This window comes from Myzus persicae, unplaced genomic scaffold, assembly GCF_001856785.1.
Source record: "Myzus persicae strain clone G006 unplaced genomic scaffold, MPER_G0061.0, whole genome shotgun sequence".
Taxonomy (NCBI): Eukaryota; Metazoa; Arthropoda; class Insecta; order Hemiptera; family Aphididae; genus Myzus; species Myzus persicae.
The window spans coordinates 152,777-167,831 of NW_019103842.1; the positions used below are offsets into that span (position 1 = coordinate 152,777).

The 15,055-nt window shown below is 28.6% G+C and overlaps 1 protein-coding gene across 3 annotated transcripts in view; it reads right to left on the reverse strand.

The window, feature by feature from the left end:
• LOC111035430 (unconventional myosin-Va) overlaps positions 1–15,055 on the reverse strand; it is a 73,518-nt gene that overhangs the window by 52,309 nt on the left and 6,154 nt on the right. For all 3 annotated transcript variants that reach the window (XM_022317038.1, XM_022317037.1, XM_022317036.1), the window contains one exon: positions 11,090–11,375. In XM_022317038.1, the coding sequence (XP_022172730.1) occupies positions 11,090–11,375 (286 nt within the window). Of the gene's footprint in view, positions 1–11,089; positions 11,376–15,055 lie in introns of those variants that run through there.

Consider the following 15,055-nt stretch of genomic DNA (forward strand, 5'->3'; position numbering starts at 1 on the left):
ACAGCTGCAGTCAGCTGAGAATAGTCGACGAAACGCCTAATCGCGCGCTACGACCTTTCGTGCGACGGTAGGTTTCATACGAAATGTAATATTTCGGCGGGTATTTGACTTTTTAAACAGGTACAATAGGAGTGTTAAAAACACGAGGTAAATATACATATTATTATGAATACCTACCGACCGATATTAAAACCACAGTGTAATGTGCGCGCGCATACAAAGGACATCGTCACCGCTGCAGGTTCGTTTCTTCTGCTGTATATACAGTCTTCTTCGGGTTTGTTGAACGACTTGAACGTATACTATAACGGACGAAGACATATATTATTATGTGCGCACGCGTGTGTATTATAATATAGGTATACATCGCACATATAGTATAATGTACACGTATACTGCACGTATACACATTATAAACAGCGGTTAATTTATTATGTAAATGGCAACGGTATGCGTATGGGTTGCGTTCACGGAGCATTAGCTCGTCCCCATCGCCATCACGCCGTATAATATCGTTCTATCGTCCACCCTGTATGTTATTATATATTTTGTGAGAGGAAAAAAATCCAGCGCGTGTAAAGCGCACACAAAGTTCTCGGTTGTCGCAGCGAGCACTGCATAGCAGTCGGTTTTATTTATTTATTTTTCTACTTCTCCGACTTGTCCACCGACCGGAACCCACTGCTGCAGCATCGCGGTCGTGTTCTGGTATACGGTAATGTGTTTGTGTGTGTGTGTGCACACACTAAGGCACATATTATTACTATTATTATTATACGTACACCACTACATGCAGCATACGCACATAGTATATGTTTTAGAAGACACCAGGGGTTCGTAAAGACACGAACAAAGCAAAAAAACATACATAATCGTACACTCGACTGTATTGTAATGCATAGGTTAAGTAAAATAACGAGTGCCGTTAAAACCTAGATTTTTTCCATTTTATATTTATACTTCACAAGCTGCTCATAAATACCGAACAATAAGTGAATGTGATGATGCTATGATGAGTATATGAAAAAACATCGTTGTCCGTAAAAATACAGTAAGCTTACAATATAAATAAATGCCAACAAATAAAAGATCAAATCAAGTGCAAAAAAAATTGATCTATAAATTGCATTTAAAAAAATGTTATAATGATGATATAATCAAATAACTAAATGTTGAAGCATAGGATATACGCAATTAACTACGTTGCATGGATTTTGATGGACTAATGGCAATGTAATGATCTCTTTGATAAATCAATAAAGATAAAAGTATTCTTACATTTGCCTTTTACTTCATTCTATATATGACATGAAATAAGTTTGATGGTTTGATATAATATAATATTATTATTAGAAAATTGATATGATACCTAATAAGTAATGATTTTACTAACAGTACTAGTAGTGTGATATTGGACCTACAATATCATCTAAAAAACGGAAGTTATTTAAATGAAAAACGATCAAAATACTATGTACATATTATTATACAGTTATAACTCGAGGGATATAATACACTACATTATTATTCTATTAAGAAGTTTTACATTAGTTGTATTTGGTTTGGACTTTAAATTTTTTGTCATAAATTTATTTCTTATGTTATTAATTAGCGTCAAACGAAATTCCTGGTAATCCTCATCAACGACTTAAAAGAAAATGGCGCAGAGATCTCCTTAACTATAAAAAAATAAATAAATAAATAAGTCAATAGGAAGTGTCACTACTGAGTGACTTCTTCCAACAATCCATTCACGTCTTTATAAATTAGCCCATATTCTTATTGTGTCTCTGGGTACAGATGGTATATTTCTTATAAAAAAAAAAATTGTAAAATAATTTTTGTACTTTCAATTTTTTATTATATTTTGTACTTTTACCTTAATAGGTACATTGTTTTTCTAAGATAAACCAATTATCGTATGTAAAAATTTAAACTACGCAAGAATCATTCGGAGGTTGACAGAAAGTTTAGTTGTTTATCCTATAGAATTTTCCAATATGACTGATATATAAAGTAAAAGTTCGAAATCCAGGTATTTATAGACATTAGACAGTATAGTTTAACCTAGGTTTTACCGGAACTTAATATTATAATAAACAACTTATCTATCATTCGCAGGGAAAAATATCTATTATATAATCATCAGGCATACACAACGGTTAATCGAATTTTTCCAATTCGATAAACGACCCCACACGCCTAAACATGCGTTGTATTATATTATATAGGTAGGTACATATTATTATAATAGTGGTCAAGTGACGACTATAGGATTTTTACAAGTAATCGTGTTTAGCATAACCGGATGTTTTGCGTGGAAGGAAAAAAAATGGTTCGTCAAAAATTCGTCTTCTGTGTGTAATATAATTTGTTAATGTATATTCTGCCCGGTGGCATTGATTGGAATAAATATCTATAACAGTGCCGATTAAGGAGGAGCGAACGGACTGAAAATTTTAAAACAAGGCGTACGCGTCATCGGTTCCCAAATAAAGTGTTCTCAGCGAGAGACAAGTTCTGTCCATTAAGAATAATATAGCCAACAGCTATATAATACACGTTATAATACACCAGTTACCTAGCTATACACCCAATATTGCAAACCAGAGCTTCAAGAATAAAATTAGAGCAATATTGTTGAATTTGTATTACCTGCTTGTCTAAATCAATTTGTATTAGATACCTACCATAGAGTTTATAATTTATATGTTTATTCAAGTAATCACTAATTATGTTTATTGACCAGGTGTAATATAACAAATGCGTATGCACAATAAAATATTCAGAAAGCAATAATTTTTTAAAAAATTTTTTTGTTACTGATAAAGTGATAACTAATAAGTTTTTTAATTTGACAACACAATATCCTTGGTATTTTTAATAATAAATCCAATAATAATGTTTATCAGTTATAGAAGATAAAAAATTAATTACTAACTACAATACTCCGTAACTAATTCAATAATAGTAGGGATATATTATACCATAGTAAACAACTGCGTAGTATGTAGACTGCAGATGCAACTGCGATGTAAGTACCTATAGTAATATAATACTCACTACTTTTGTTTTATAATAATAACATTAATTTAAGTATTAAAATTACAAAATCTGTAATTTATGGTTTCAATGAAATGTACAAACGCTGCCCATGGTAAATGGGCTTAAAATAAAATACAATATAAATTATTAGTTTTAAAATACAATAGAGGAATATAAACGAGATAAAAATTTGTTTCCAAACAATTTATATGAGATTATCTACTGCATGTATACACACGTATAACATGTAGTAAATAATTGAGTACAATATTTAGTTTTTGAATTTCACAAGTTTTAAAATAATGCGAATTACTATTATTTTAGGTAAAAATTAGTAAATTCAATCCATATTAGAATATTAAGAGAGCGTGAAGTTCGAAATAAAGGATATACGAGTAAGTACTACAGAATATAAATTACAAATATCGATGTAATAAGATATTACTTATATCAACATTCACCATAATAAACACAGTTTTACGAATTAAATGTTAATAAGCGATACAAATAAATTAACATTACTTATATATTTTATGATAAAAGTATGGTAATAATAAAAAAAAATTATGTATTTATTAATTTACATTTTATTTTGGATACTTTATTATAAACTGTTTAAAGAATAAACAAACTGATTAAGAATAATTTTAATAATGATTTTTAATTTAATGGTAATACGAGAATCCATAAATTAGAAATAAAATTTGTGTGTTCTATGTTTTTATACAATATGTTAAACTAATTTAATAATTTTTAAAATGGTGGTATAGGTATTAGATAAAAAAATTTTGAAGTCGTGGGTAGATATTGTTGTTGTAATTATAATATGTGCTTCGAAAATTTTAAATTATTCTCATAAGTGCGGATACGAAAAAATTTCCAGCCGAGTTCGTTATTGCATATTATAAAACTGTTGATCAGACTAAAGTCATCTAAGGTCAATCATAATTCTTAACCAAGCACAATATTACCAATGACCTTTATCTTTCAACGGTTACTATATACATTTTACATACATAATTATATAGGTGCTTACTTTCTTATCACGATTAACATTTTTGATATCGTTAATATCATTATTCTTATAATTTATTATGCTGGTTTACACTAATAGATATTAATTTTTTTTTGAATAGGTAATTGCAAGATTATAAACTAATTTTATTATATTAATGTTCATTAATTTGGATAAAAATACTTAGGTATGAATATTTTGAGCCATAAATAAAAAATAAAAATGTTTACTAACAAGTAGTTGGTCATAAAAAAAGTGCAAATGTGCAATAATACATAAAGAAAAATCAAATTTTATTGTAAAATCAATTTTACTATTCATAATTTAAACAGAAATATTATAATGCATTTCGTTTTACTCTAATACTGATAAAATAGCTAAAAAATGATTTAAATTAAAAATTAAAAATTAAAGTAGCTACGTACGAAAACTCCGATACAAAAATATTTCTATATTAAACTTAATGTATTATTAATCTATACATTGTTGCCTGCTATTACAATTGTGAATTAAATCATTTTGTCTAATTTTCTATATATATATACTTGTTTAACCTATTAACACCAAGTTAAAAATATAATTAAATATTTTCAAATAGATAGAAAAGATTGCAATAAATATAATTTTTAAAATGAGCATAATGGATGAAATGTATTATAGTATGTTTTATCAAACTTTTGAAGTAGTTTTATTTTGTATCTTCCTAATTATTAACAACACTAGACAGAAGTAAAAACAAAAACTGAATAAATCACCAACTTGTTATTTAGTATCTAAATAATTATAACTGAAAAATAATTAGACATAAGCAAATGTGCAATATTCATTCAATGAATAAAATAAATACGTTCAATTATAAAAATGATATGTTTAAAAAAGCTGTCAATTTATATCATTAGATTTTTTTATCGATCAAAGATAAGACATACATTTGAAATTTAGTTTGCATATATAATTATATTATGAATGTTTTATAAAAACTAATACAACAATATGATCAACAATTAATACGATATTATACACAACACATAATAATTAACAAATAATAATGCATTAAAAAAAAAACCGGGAAAGTCGTTGTTGAGTCATTGTGTTAAATTTATATTCAATGATAAATCAATGTATGCGATGAAAAACGATTCTGAGGGGCGACGACGGTCTGCCAGCCTATACTCTCCTCTAAGAATATTTTATCATATATTTTAATATTTATATTGCTTTTACATCTATTAGTGATAATTAATAACTAATTACTTCAACAAAAAAAAACATTGCATGTACTGTATACTTAATTAATAATATTATTAAAATGTAATTTCCTATTAAATTACTTGATGGTATCAAATTATAACTCAATACTTACCAATGGTGTGAATATTTTGATCGCACTTAAAGTGGTTTGATGAGGCACGGTCGTTCGCTTACCTGCATCAACGCTCTGAGCATACGTACCGGCCGTCGTTGCTAGCACTCGGATGGGTGACCACCCGGGTTTTTATAGCAACATATCCTTGCCACACATACAAACGTGTTCCAACCAAAAGTTCCCCCTCACCCACACAGTACTAGGCTAATTGCCTCAGTAGTTGAGCCTTAATCCAAATAAAAAAAAAAATAATATTTTGTTAAGCAAATAATAATACGCAGTAACAAGAACTTTTAAGTCCCCACAAATTCAATTTGTTTTTAATTACAACAAAATTATGAAAACCCTTGGGTTATTTAAATATGTACCCATTTCGCCTACAACTGGACTTCAGATATATATTAAAAAAAATAGTACATTTGTATTTTAGAGTTTTTAGATTCTTGTAAGAACACATTAAGAGAAATTATATGTACGACATTGATCAGCTTAAGCTATTCATCTTGACAATTTTAAACATTTTTAAATACAAAAAAAATTGAGTATTCGTTGCATTTTTAATATTTTATACTGCTATAAAAACACTTTATGTTTATACTATTAAATTTTCAAGGTTTTTTTAGTAACACTACAAAAAAAACTGAACAAATTAAAAAACTACAATAATTCTTAAAAGTTAAGATATATCCAAATACTAAATATATTAAAATTTTCACCGAGCATACAAAATCATAAACTAAGTAATATTCTAATGTTTCAAATGTTTACAAAAAATATTTTTCAAACAATAAATCAAAAATCAAAAATTATTTTAGTAGAAATTGTTATTTTAAGGGTAAATATCCAATATCGTCAACATTTTAACTTCCAATTGCTCATACTTAACTTATGAGGAATTTTCTATTACATTTTTAATTCTTAATTTGAAAAAAAATGTTACCCAAAATCTAAAAAAAAGTCGAATAGCACAAAAAAATAAATATTATATCAAATCTAGAACATTTTGATTTAAATATCTGCAGGTGAAAGCTTCAATTCTGTACACGACTAATTATTTTTTGCTCCAGTTAATTTTAGAGATGACTATAGGAATTCGTTACTTTTGATACCCCTCTCCCCCCAACACCCCACAAAAAAGGGCCAAAAGGTTTCAATTTTCTATCAGAAACTATGAACAAAGTTAATAACTGATACATTTTGTATGAAAAAAATAACATATCATTCAATTATCACCTTCTTAGAACCTAGAATAAGATAAATGGTGTGCAATATTATAGGTGGGCGAGATTGTGAGAAGGTGACCAGTGTAATATGAAATATTATGAATACGGCCGTATAACTCGTAAATAGCAGAGCAGATAAATTTAGTTATGTTGGTTTACACATAAACATAACAGGTATTTTTATAGTAATAGCATTTACAGAATTCATGCTAAATACAATATAATATAAATATATAATGTATCAGATTAAATTAGACATTATAAAATAATTAAATTAATAATAATAATAATAATAATAATAATAATACTGTAATTTATGAATTTATTATATAGCTGGCGCTCTCTCTGTAACATTTTTGTTAAACCAAACCAGTAGCCATCAGGTAAAGTGAGAGTTCTTCAGAGTTAAATGGTTTGTATCCATTTTATTTTTACGGCGTACCTATATGTACGCAACATTTTTGGTTATTCATTCAAAATTATCATAATAATTTTAGTTGAACTGTTACATTTAAGATATTTTTTAAACTCATATTTTAGATAAATATTGGGTGATTCAACAAACAAGCTCACCCCTAGTATATTCAAAGATCATATTTTCAAATTCTTTTTTTTTACTACCTAAGGAGTGCCCTAGGGTAAAATAAACTTCAGTTTCATCAAATGAGAACCCCTCCCCCCTCCTTCTTACTGTAAATTATTTAATGGATATTTTTTTTGAAAATTGTTGTATAGCTATCTAATTAATAATTCAAACGAGTAATTCTCAGATGACAGATATTACAATTTTTATACTAAGAATAATTATTATAGTCCTCCAAAATGGTCTTACAAAAATATAAATTAGATGTAATATTGGGTCTGGTATTTATTATACTTTTATTTTGTAAAGGCTATTGTTAAGAATTGTTAATGTTGATACTTTAATGTTAATCAATGAAATGTTCAAATAACTTTAGCCTCTTCTAACACATTATAGTATACAAAAACAAAGTTACTCAAAATTATTCAAAAACTAATTGTTATAATTTTTTCTTGATAAGTTAACATTTTTAGAAAAATTATCTACTTAATAATGTTTAGTGGAAAACCCGAAATTCGTATCTCTGCATGACATTTCTTAAGTAGCACCAAAATTATTATGATCTTTATGAGAATATATAAAAATTCCATAAATCAAATTTTGAAAACTTCAGTAATGAAAAAACAAAATAGGGTAAGTATGCTTGGTGAATCACTCTGTACATAAATACTAAAATGAAATACGACGTATGTCTCCGTGAAGCACACAGCAGAGTTACCTTATTGAAAACCATAATTATAAGTTATAACGCCCGATGAAAAAAAAATTTTATAAAATAGGTATATATAAATACAGGTGGAGTTGTTTTAGTAGTGTCTTATGATTAGGTACAATTAGACAAATTAAGAAACTAAACTGAATATTTTCATAAATAATCACTAGTTTTTAGTTGGTTGATTTGTATTACCTACTATTATCCGTGTAATATGTATTCAATTTGTCTTAAGTACACAATTCATTAAAATTAGAGTACATAAATACATTTTTAAAGTGATATTTTAAAATATGGAGTATATTTTGAATGGAACATTATTTTTATTTACTAAACCAATCTGGCAATCTGCTACTATAATTGTAGACTGTAACTTGTTATTATATAGATTATAGATGATACGTATCACTTATTACCTACTTATTTTTATATCTAGTATATTATGTTCCTATACTTTTGCTATAGAATAAATTAAAGTCATGCAGGATATTATACAATATATTAACATTCATAATTTTACTGTTTCTTTATCAACATCGCCCATTGGAAAATATAAGAATAGTCTTTATTCATATTTATATAATAGTAGGTAGCTGGTTAAAAATGAAGTATTAATGACTAATTGGTCTTTGATTTTTATATTTAACTAAAGCACGTTCTAAGAAATTATAATTGTGTATTATTTAATGTTTAATTTGTTTTAAATTACAATATCGATAAGATATATTATAACATTTAACGATATTCTTATAAATCTTCTCTACTTTCAATTCGACGATAAGTTAATTAACTTTAAACCCCACTGCCATGGAAATAACTAATAAGTAGCAATAATGTTTCCAAATTATACATTAAAGAGATAAAAACAATAACTATCTGTTGTTACTATGTTATTTTATATAATATCGAGAACAATAAATTAATATAAATTATTAATTTTTAAGTTTTTTAAGTAAAATACATTTTATAATTTTTATAATACGTTTTAAGTTAAATATAATTTTTTTAAATAATTATAATAATATCTTTTCAATTTGAAGATTTTTCTTTTTAATTCCAATGAAACATTTTTAAAAGCATAATTACAGTTATACGTAACATACTTAAAATTATTTTCGTTTAATTAAATGTATGTAACACAAATATTGAAAAAGCCATTAAATATAGGTTGTTCAATTTTTAACATTTAATTTATTTTTTAAAAGAATATTGCTCAACCAATGTGGTTAATTGTTGACATATTTCAAATAAGATAAGGGAAAATATATTTTGATCATTTGAATATAATATGCATACAGATTCAGTATCTGAAAGTTGTAATATTTTACCAAACATTTTATATAATGCAAGTAATTAAATACTATTCAGAAAATTTGTTTTTATAAGGGTTGATGAATTAATTTAATAGTATAATTAAAATATAACGACTAATTGATGATTGATATCACATAATTTTATGGTTGTAGCGTCTTGTAAAGTTGTAACCATAGAAAATAATCTGACAAGTTCGGTTTCCCACGAAGATTTAAAACAGTGAGTTTAATGTAGATTCATTTTCATGTTATTTTTTATAAATATTCATAGGACACTATTTATACTGTCTACATCTAACAAAAATATGATGATTTTAACATACAGGTTTCTAGTACTCAGCACAATATTATTATTATTATATTATTTAGGTAACATGAAATACACCTAATATTTATTACAATTTGGTAATAATCATTGATATAATGAGGGTTAAATCCCAATAAGGGTTTTGAACACTCTTGCCCCCATATTAACACTACCAATTCGACTTTGGAAATAAATATTTTATTCTAAAATGTTGAATCCTTATTGTATGTGGTTGCACTTTAGAAAATCGTTAACATGTGTGAATCGTATAATATTTTTGATTTATTGAACTGCTTGTAGCGTTACTGACGAACTATTATAATTGATTGTATCTAATTCGTGAGCTATTCGGTGTGGTTGGTGCAATGCTGTTGTAGCTCCTTCGACGTTTCAGAGGTAAGGATCATTATGATAATTATTCATAAAACACTAACGATTATTATCCAAGAAGCCTCGAAAAAATTATTAATATTAACTAGGTATTTTTGAAATGTATCTATACAATTGATTTAAATCAAATATTGAACAGTGCGTAACTCAATGTAACGTTGACTATTGAAATAATATAGTAAATCCATATTGAGTAGTATCAACTTAAAGTAAAGCATATCAATAGTTATAAAGTTAAAAATATATTTAAGCATATATTTAACGTTTTCAATTATCAATGGTCTATAATATTAGTCTTCAATACATTTTTGTATTTTCATCATAGGATAATACTATAGGTAATACTCGTAATAGTCAATTTAACATACAGTACCTGTATATCTACAGCTTATTCTGTATTTCTGAACTAAATATGTACAAGTGGTACAATAAAGCCATAAAATGCCAAAGATACAATTAAATAAGATATTGAGACAACATTTGTCTTTATGTTGAACTGTTAAACTATTTGAGTTTCTAATTAAATTTCAGAAGTGATGTAGTATTCCATAGTCAACAATTATATTATATAATATAATTTACTAAAAAATATTAAATTAAACTGTATACTAGGGAAATATTTTTAATCTAGTTGAATATAGAAACGAAAATACAAAAAAGTAAAAAAAAAAATTTGAACATTATATAAATATCTTACAACACGTTGCCAGTAAATTATATTTTAGTTAATGATATGATACCTACTATAATAGCCACTAATTCATAAGTCACATTATTTAATTGCCGAAACCAGGTTTGTTCATATTTGTAATCATGAAAGTACAATAAACACAGTCAACAAACGGTATAAGGCCACCTTGGAGCCTTTGCCAAAAAAACGTTTTTAAAAAATATTCTATGACACGCGTTAGTTGCGAATATAACTCGTTGTATAATTAATGGGTATGGGTCAACCTAACACGTGCACATAAAACGACATAACTGCCATTCAACAATATTATGTGAAAATCACCACGATAGTGTAATAAAACTATACGTCTTGACTATTCCTCAAACGCATAATAATATTTCGTCAGAAAATCAAGTGTAAGTATCATTAATATTGTATATTTTTATGTGTATGCGACGACTGTACCTGATTGTTGGCATTGCAGCAAACTCGTTCTGCCTTGGAACTTGCAAAAGAAGTCCGGTCGTATGTTGTAGGCGGCCAAAAAGTGTCGACACAGCGCGGACACGTCTGTGGCGGCGGCGGCGGCGGCGGCGTCGGACCGCAACTTTTGGCGATGCTCTGGTCGCGGTCGTAGCCTGCTGCGTGTCTGTCTCGACGGGTTCGGTGTCGACGGTGCGGGTCTCCCACGGTCTTCGTACTTCTGGTCGGCTAACAGTATGGATTCGTATCTGACGGCGCACGGGGACATCTGGAAAACGTGTGTCGCATCGTACACTATATTATTATGATGTTTAATTGATATATGGTGTCGATTAATGCGGAGGAACGGCGACGGTAACGGTCTCGAAAAACAAAACAAACAACAGACCACGTCGATAACAATAACGATGAAAAGTGAAACGTCGCGATGATAAGACGAGACTGAAATGAGTGGGCTCACGGTAAATAATAATATTATAATATCGTATAAGTAATATTGTTATGTGGTCGAAAGCTGTGTGTCTGAGCGCGTGCGTGAGTCTGAGTACTGAGTCACTATGTGTACGTGTACGTGTGTGTGTGTGTGTGTGTATTTGTGTGCGTGAGTTTGTATGTGTGTGTGTGCAAGCGCGCGCGTACGTGTACGTCGGGGTAAGGGGTTAATAGGTTACACCCATCGTTGTACAAAAAACGCATGCCGTTTTTTTTTTTTTAATATGTTATTTAGCGTATATCGTTTTTAATAACAGGCTATGATCTCGATGGAAAACTGAAAACCGGTACCGTCACGAACGACGGACGCTATCTTATTATACACATATATAATATCGTATGTAATAGGTACACGAGATTTCACCTCCCGCACAATACGCGGTTCGTCCAACCGTCGTCCGAGTCGTCCGAATCGGAGTTTCGATCCATTGGGCAGCACTGTAATATTATAGACGATTATTTTCACGGTACCTACGTATCGGTGCGATTAATAATAATTTTTCGACGGAGGTACACATTTCGACGCCTCCAAAAGTAAGTTATGGCCATCGGTTTAAACGATAATGTGATAAGTATACACATGTATTTTTGTATTAAATGATTCATAAAATCACGCTTCCCCTTCGTTTTGTATTTCCTTACAATTGAATGGCCTTGAATAACAATTTGTAGCAAGCAATATTTTTACTAAACAAATTGCCAGTACTTATTGGTTTCTCATTTTCAATCGCGTCGTGGACAATTTTTAACGAAAATAATAAAATATACAGACCATCATGTATTTTGCGAAAATTACTGGTTTGATCATTTTTTTTTTATCAAATTAACGTCAAGATATAATGATTCTAAAAATCACAAGTATAACAAGAAAACAAACATCAGAGATTATTATAATGTTTTTGAAATTACTGTTAATAGTGAAACGTAAATCAAAATACCTATGTAGAACACGCTTTGCTGTAACGATTTAAAACTGCGTTTATTTGTGAGTACAATTTCTTAAAAATATAATATTATAAAATATTCAGTGTGAAAACCTATTGTTGAACAGAATAATATTAATCACTATAGTGGGCGCGCCTCTCCACATAACGTTTAATACAATATTTTCAACACACAATGACACCAACTCTTTCATTGTTTACCTTAAAAGTTAAAAGTACTTAAACGCTTCTTATTCGATGATATTCGTTTTACCGATGAAAAAAAATATACCTACCTATATAGTTAAAAGACCAAATTCAGATGTTGTTAGTAAGATTTATTCATATATATTGTTTGCTTTGGGATCTTTCTAACATAATCGGACGATTATAAAAACGCATTTCGTTAAAAAATAACACACATGGATTTTTGAAAGTGTCACAAACACAAAAAAAAATCCATGGAAAGAACACGCATAATTAAAATAGATAGGTAACAATATTGAATGCATATAATTAACTTTAGCACAATAATATTAATATAATTTTATAAAAATAGTTTTATAGCATTGGATGTGCCAAAAAATTTTCTAATTACTGATAAAAAAATCAAAAAAATCGGACAGCTAATGAGACGTCGCCGACAAACTCACCGCGGTCGATACAGTCGATAATCAAAAGCCCACGACAACGACGACAGTCGTAAACGCGTTGTTAACGTTTATTATACTCGACACTCATGTACGGATTTATCGATGAGAACAATACTTGTAGTGTCTCGTATACAAACAATAATATGTAGGTAACATTAATCGTGATAATATTATCATAGGTCAAGCACGGGCGATGTATTCTCGAAGTTCGGGACCTATCTAAAATTATAATTTGTATTGTATTATATGCACACGCGCAGTGACATATCATTGTTGTGGTACACGTAAAAGGGATCGTAGGTGAGAGATGTCAATATTTTTTATATTTTAATTCATAATAGGTAGTACAATTTATCCGATTACGGTGAGAGAGAAGAGAAAAACCGGTACCTCACTAAACGTTTTGTATTCAATATAGATACGCAATAACAAATGTTACAACAGTCCTCGAGTTGTCGTATACGTATTATAATAATATAATTAATAAAAATAATAGACTAAATGACGGGCCGAATAACTATCATAACATTTAAATAAAGTAGGTAGCCATTTAAATAATTTTTTCTTTGAACTATTATCGTTTTCACTGCCATTGACCGCGATGAAAAGTATATTAGGTGTCTAAAATCTAAATGATACATACAGGGTGAGGCCTGATCGGTTTTTGAACAAGAAAAATTACAGTATACGAAATGCGGGTATCAAAGTATTAAGATTTTTAAATGTAAATTGAATCCATCTAGTACCTACCATGAAAAATCTACTTAAATACCTACTTATATCAAATAAAATAATTTAACGATCGTCAAACCAACGCGTAGAAAATAGATAATAATAGGTATATAATTTTAAATCGCCATAAGGCCCATATCTCATAATAATATGTTGATGAAAAATCAAAGACCTGAATTTAAAATTTAAAAAAACCCCATAAGGATTTGGGTTACTACCGATACAAAATCTAACTGTTAGCTGTTTAACGAGAAATAAACACTCCGTCGGTGATCACTAACGAAGAGAAAATTATTGCCCGATGAAAGTTTTTACTACATGTCTACATTCCAGGGACTGCTGCAAATACGTTATAATAAGTCATAAATTACTCATATCGATATGCTTTCAGCTATTATTCCGACCAGGATATTTTCTTATGGATTTTCAAAAAAGGCGATTTTTGGGAATATCAGAAGATGTACTGCAATTAACTTCTGTGCTTAAAACAAGAAGACCAAGTGACAAACGCGTCCAACTAGATTGTTATAACCTATTGAATGATATCGAATTAATATAAAATATTATTAATAATACATGCGACTATACAAGAGTTGTTTAAGTGTCTGGCTACGCTGGCTATAATCAGACCTTAATTTTTATAAAGGGCTTCCGGAAAAATCACTTATGGCGAAATACTTCTACTTTTTAGACACTACGCCTGTGAACAAAAATAACACCATACCAGTATTATATTATTGTGTACTAGGTATACCTACATCCATTTAAGCAAAATCTATTAATACATATTGAAATGTCCTTTGTTTTTGCATAGACTTATATGTTAGTGAAAAAACGATTGACACAACATCATAATAAATTATATTATAACATCTTTTAATATGAATGAAAAAATCTGTACTCAAATAATATAATATGTCAGTGTTATAATTATAAATGTATTCATTTTTCGTTCCGAAAACACAGCAATTATAAAGCCATATTATGTGATATGTCCGTGCATTCTGATATCCATGACTAAATGTGCTAAATTGATATCATCAATATCTTTAACACACTGCGCCGATGAGAAAAAAAATTAAGTAAAACCGGAATGTTATTATCATATTATTATGATGTGTATTTTAAATACTTATTCACTTTATACA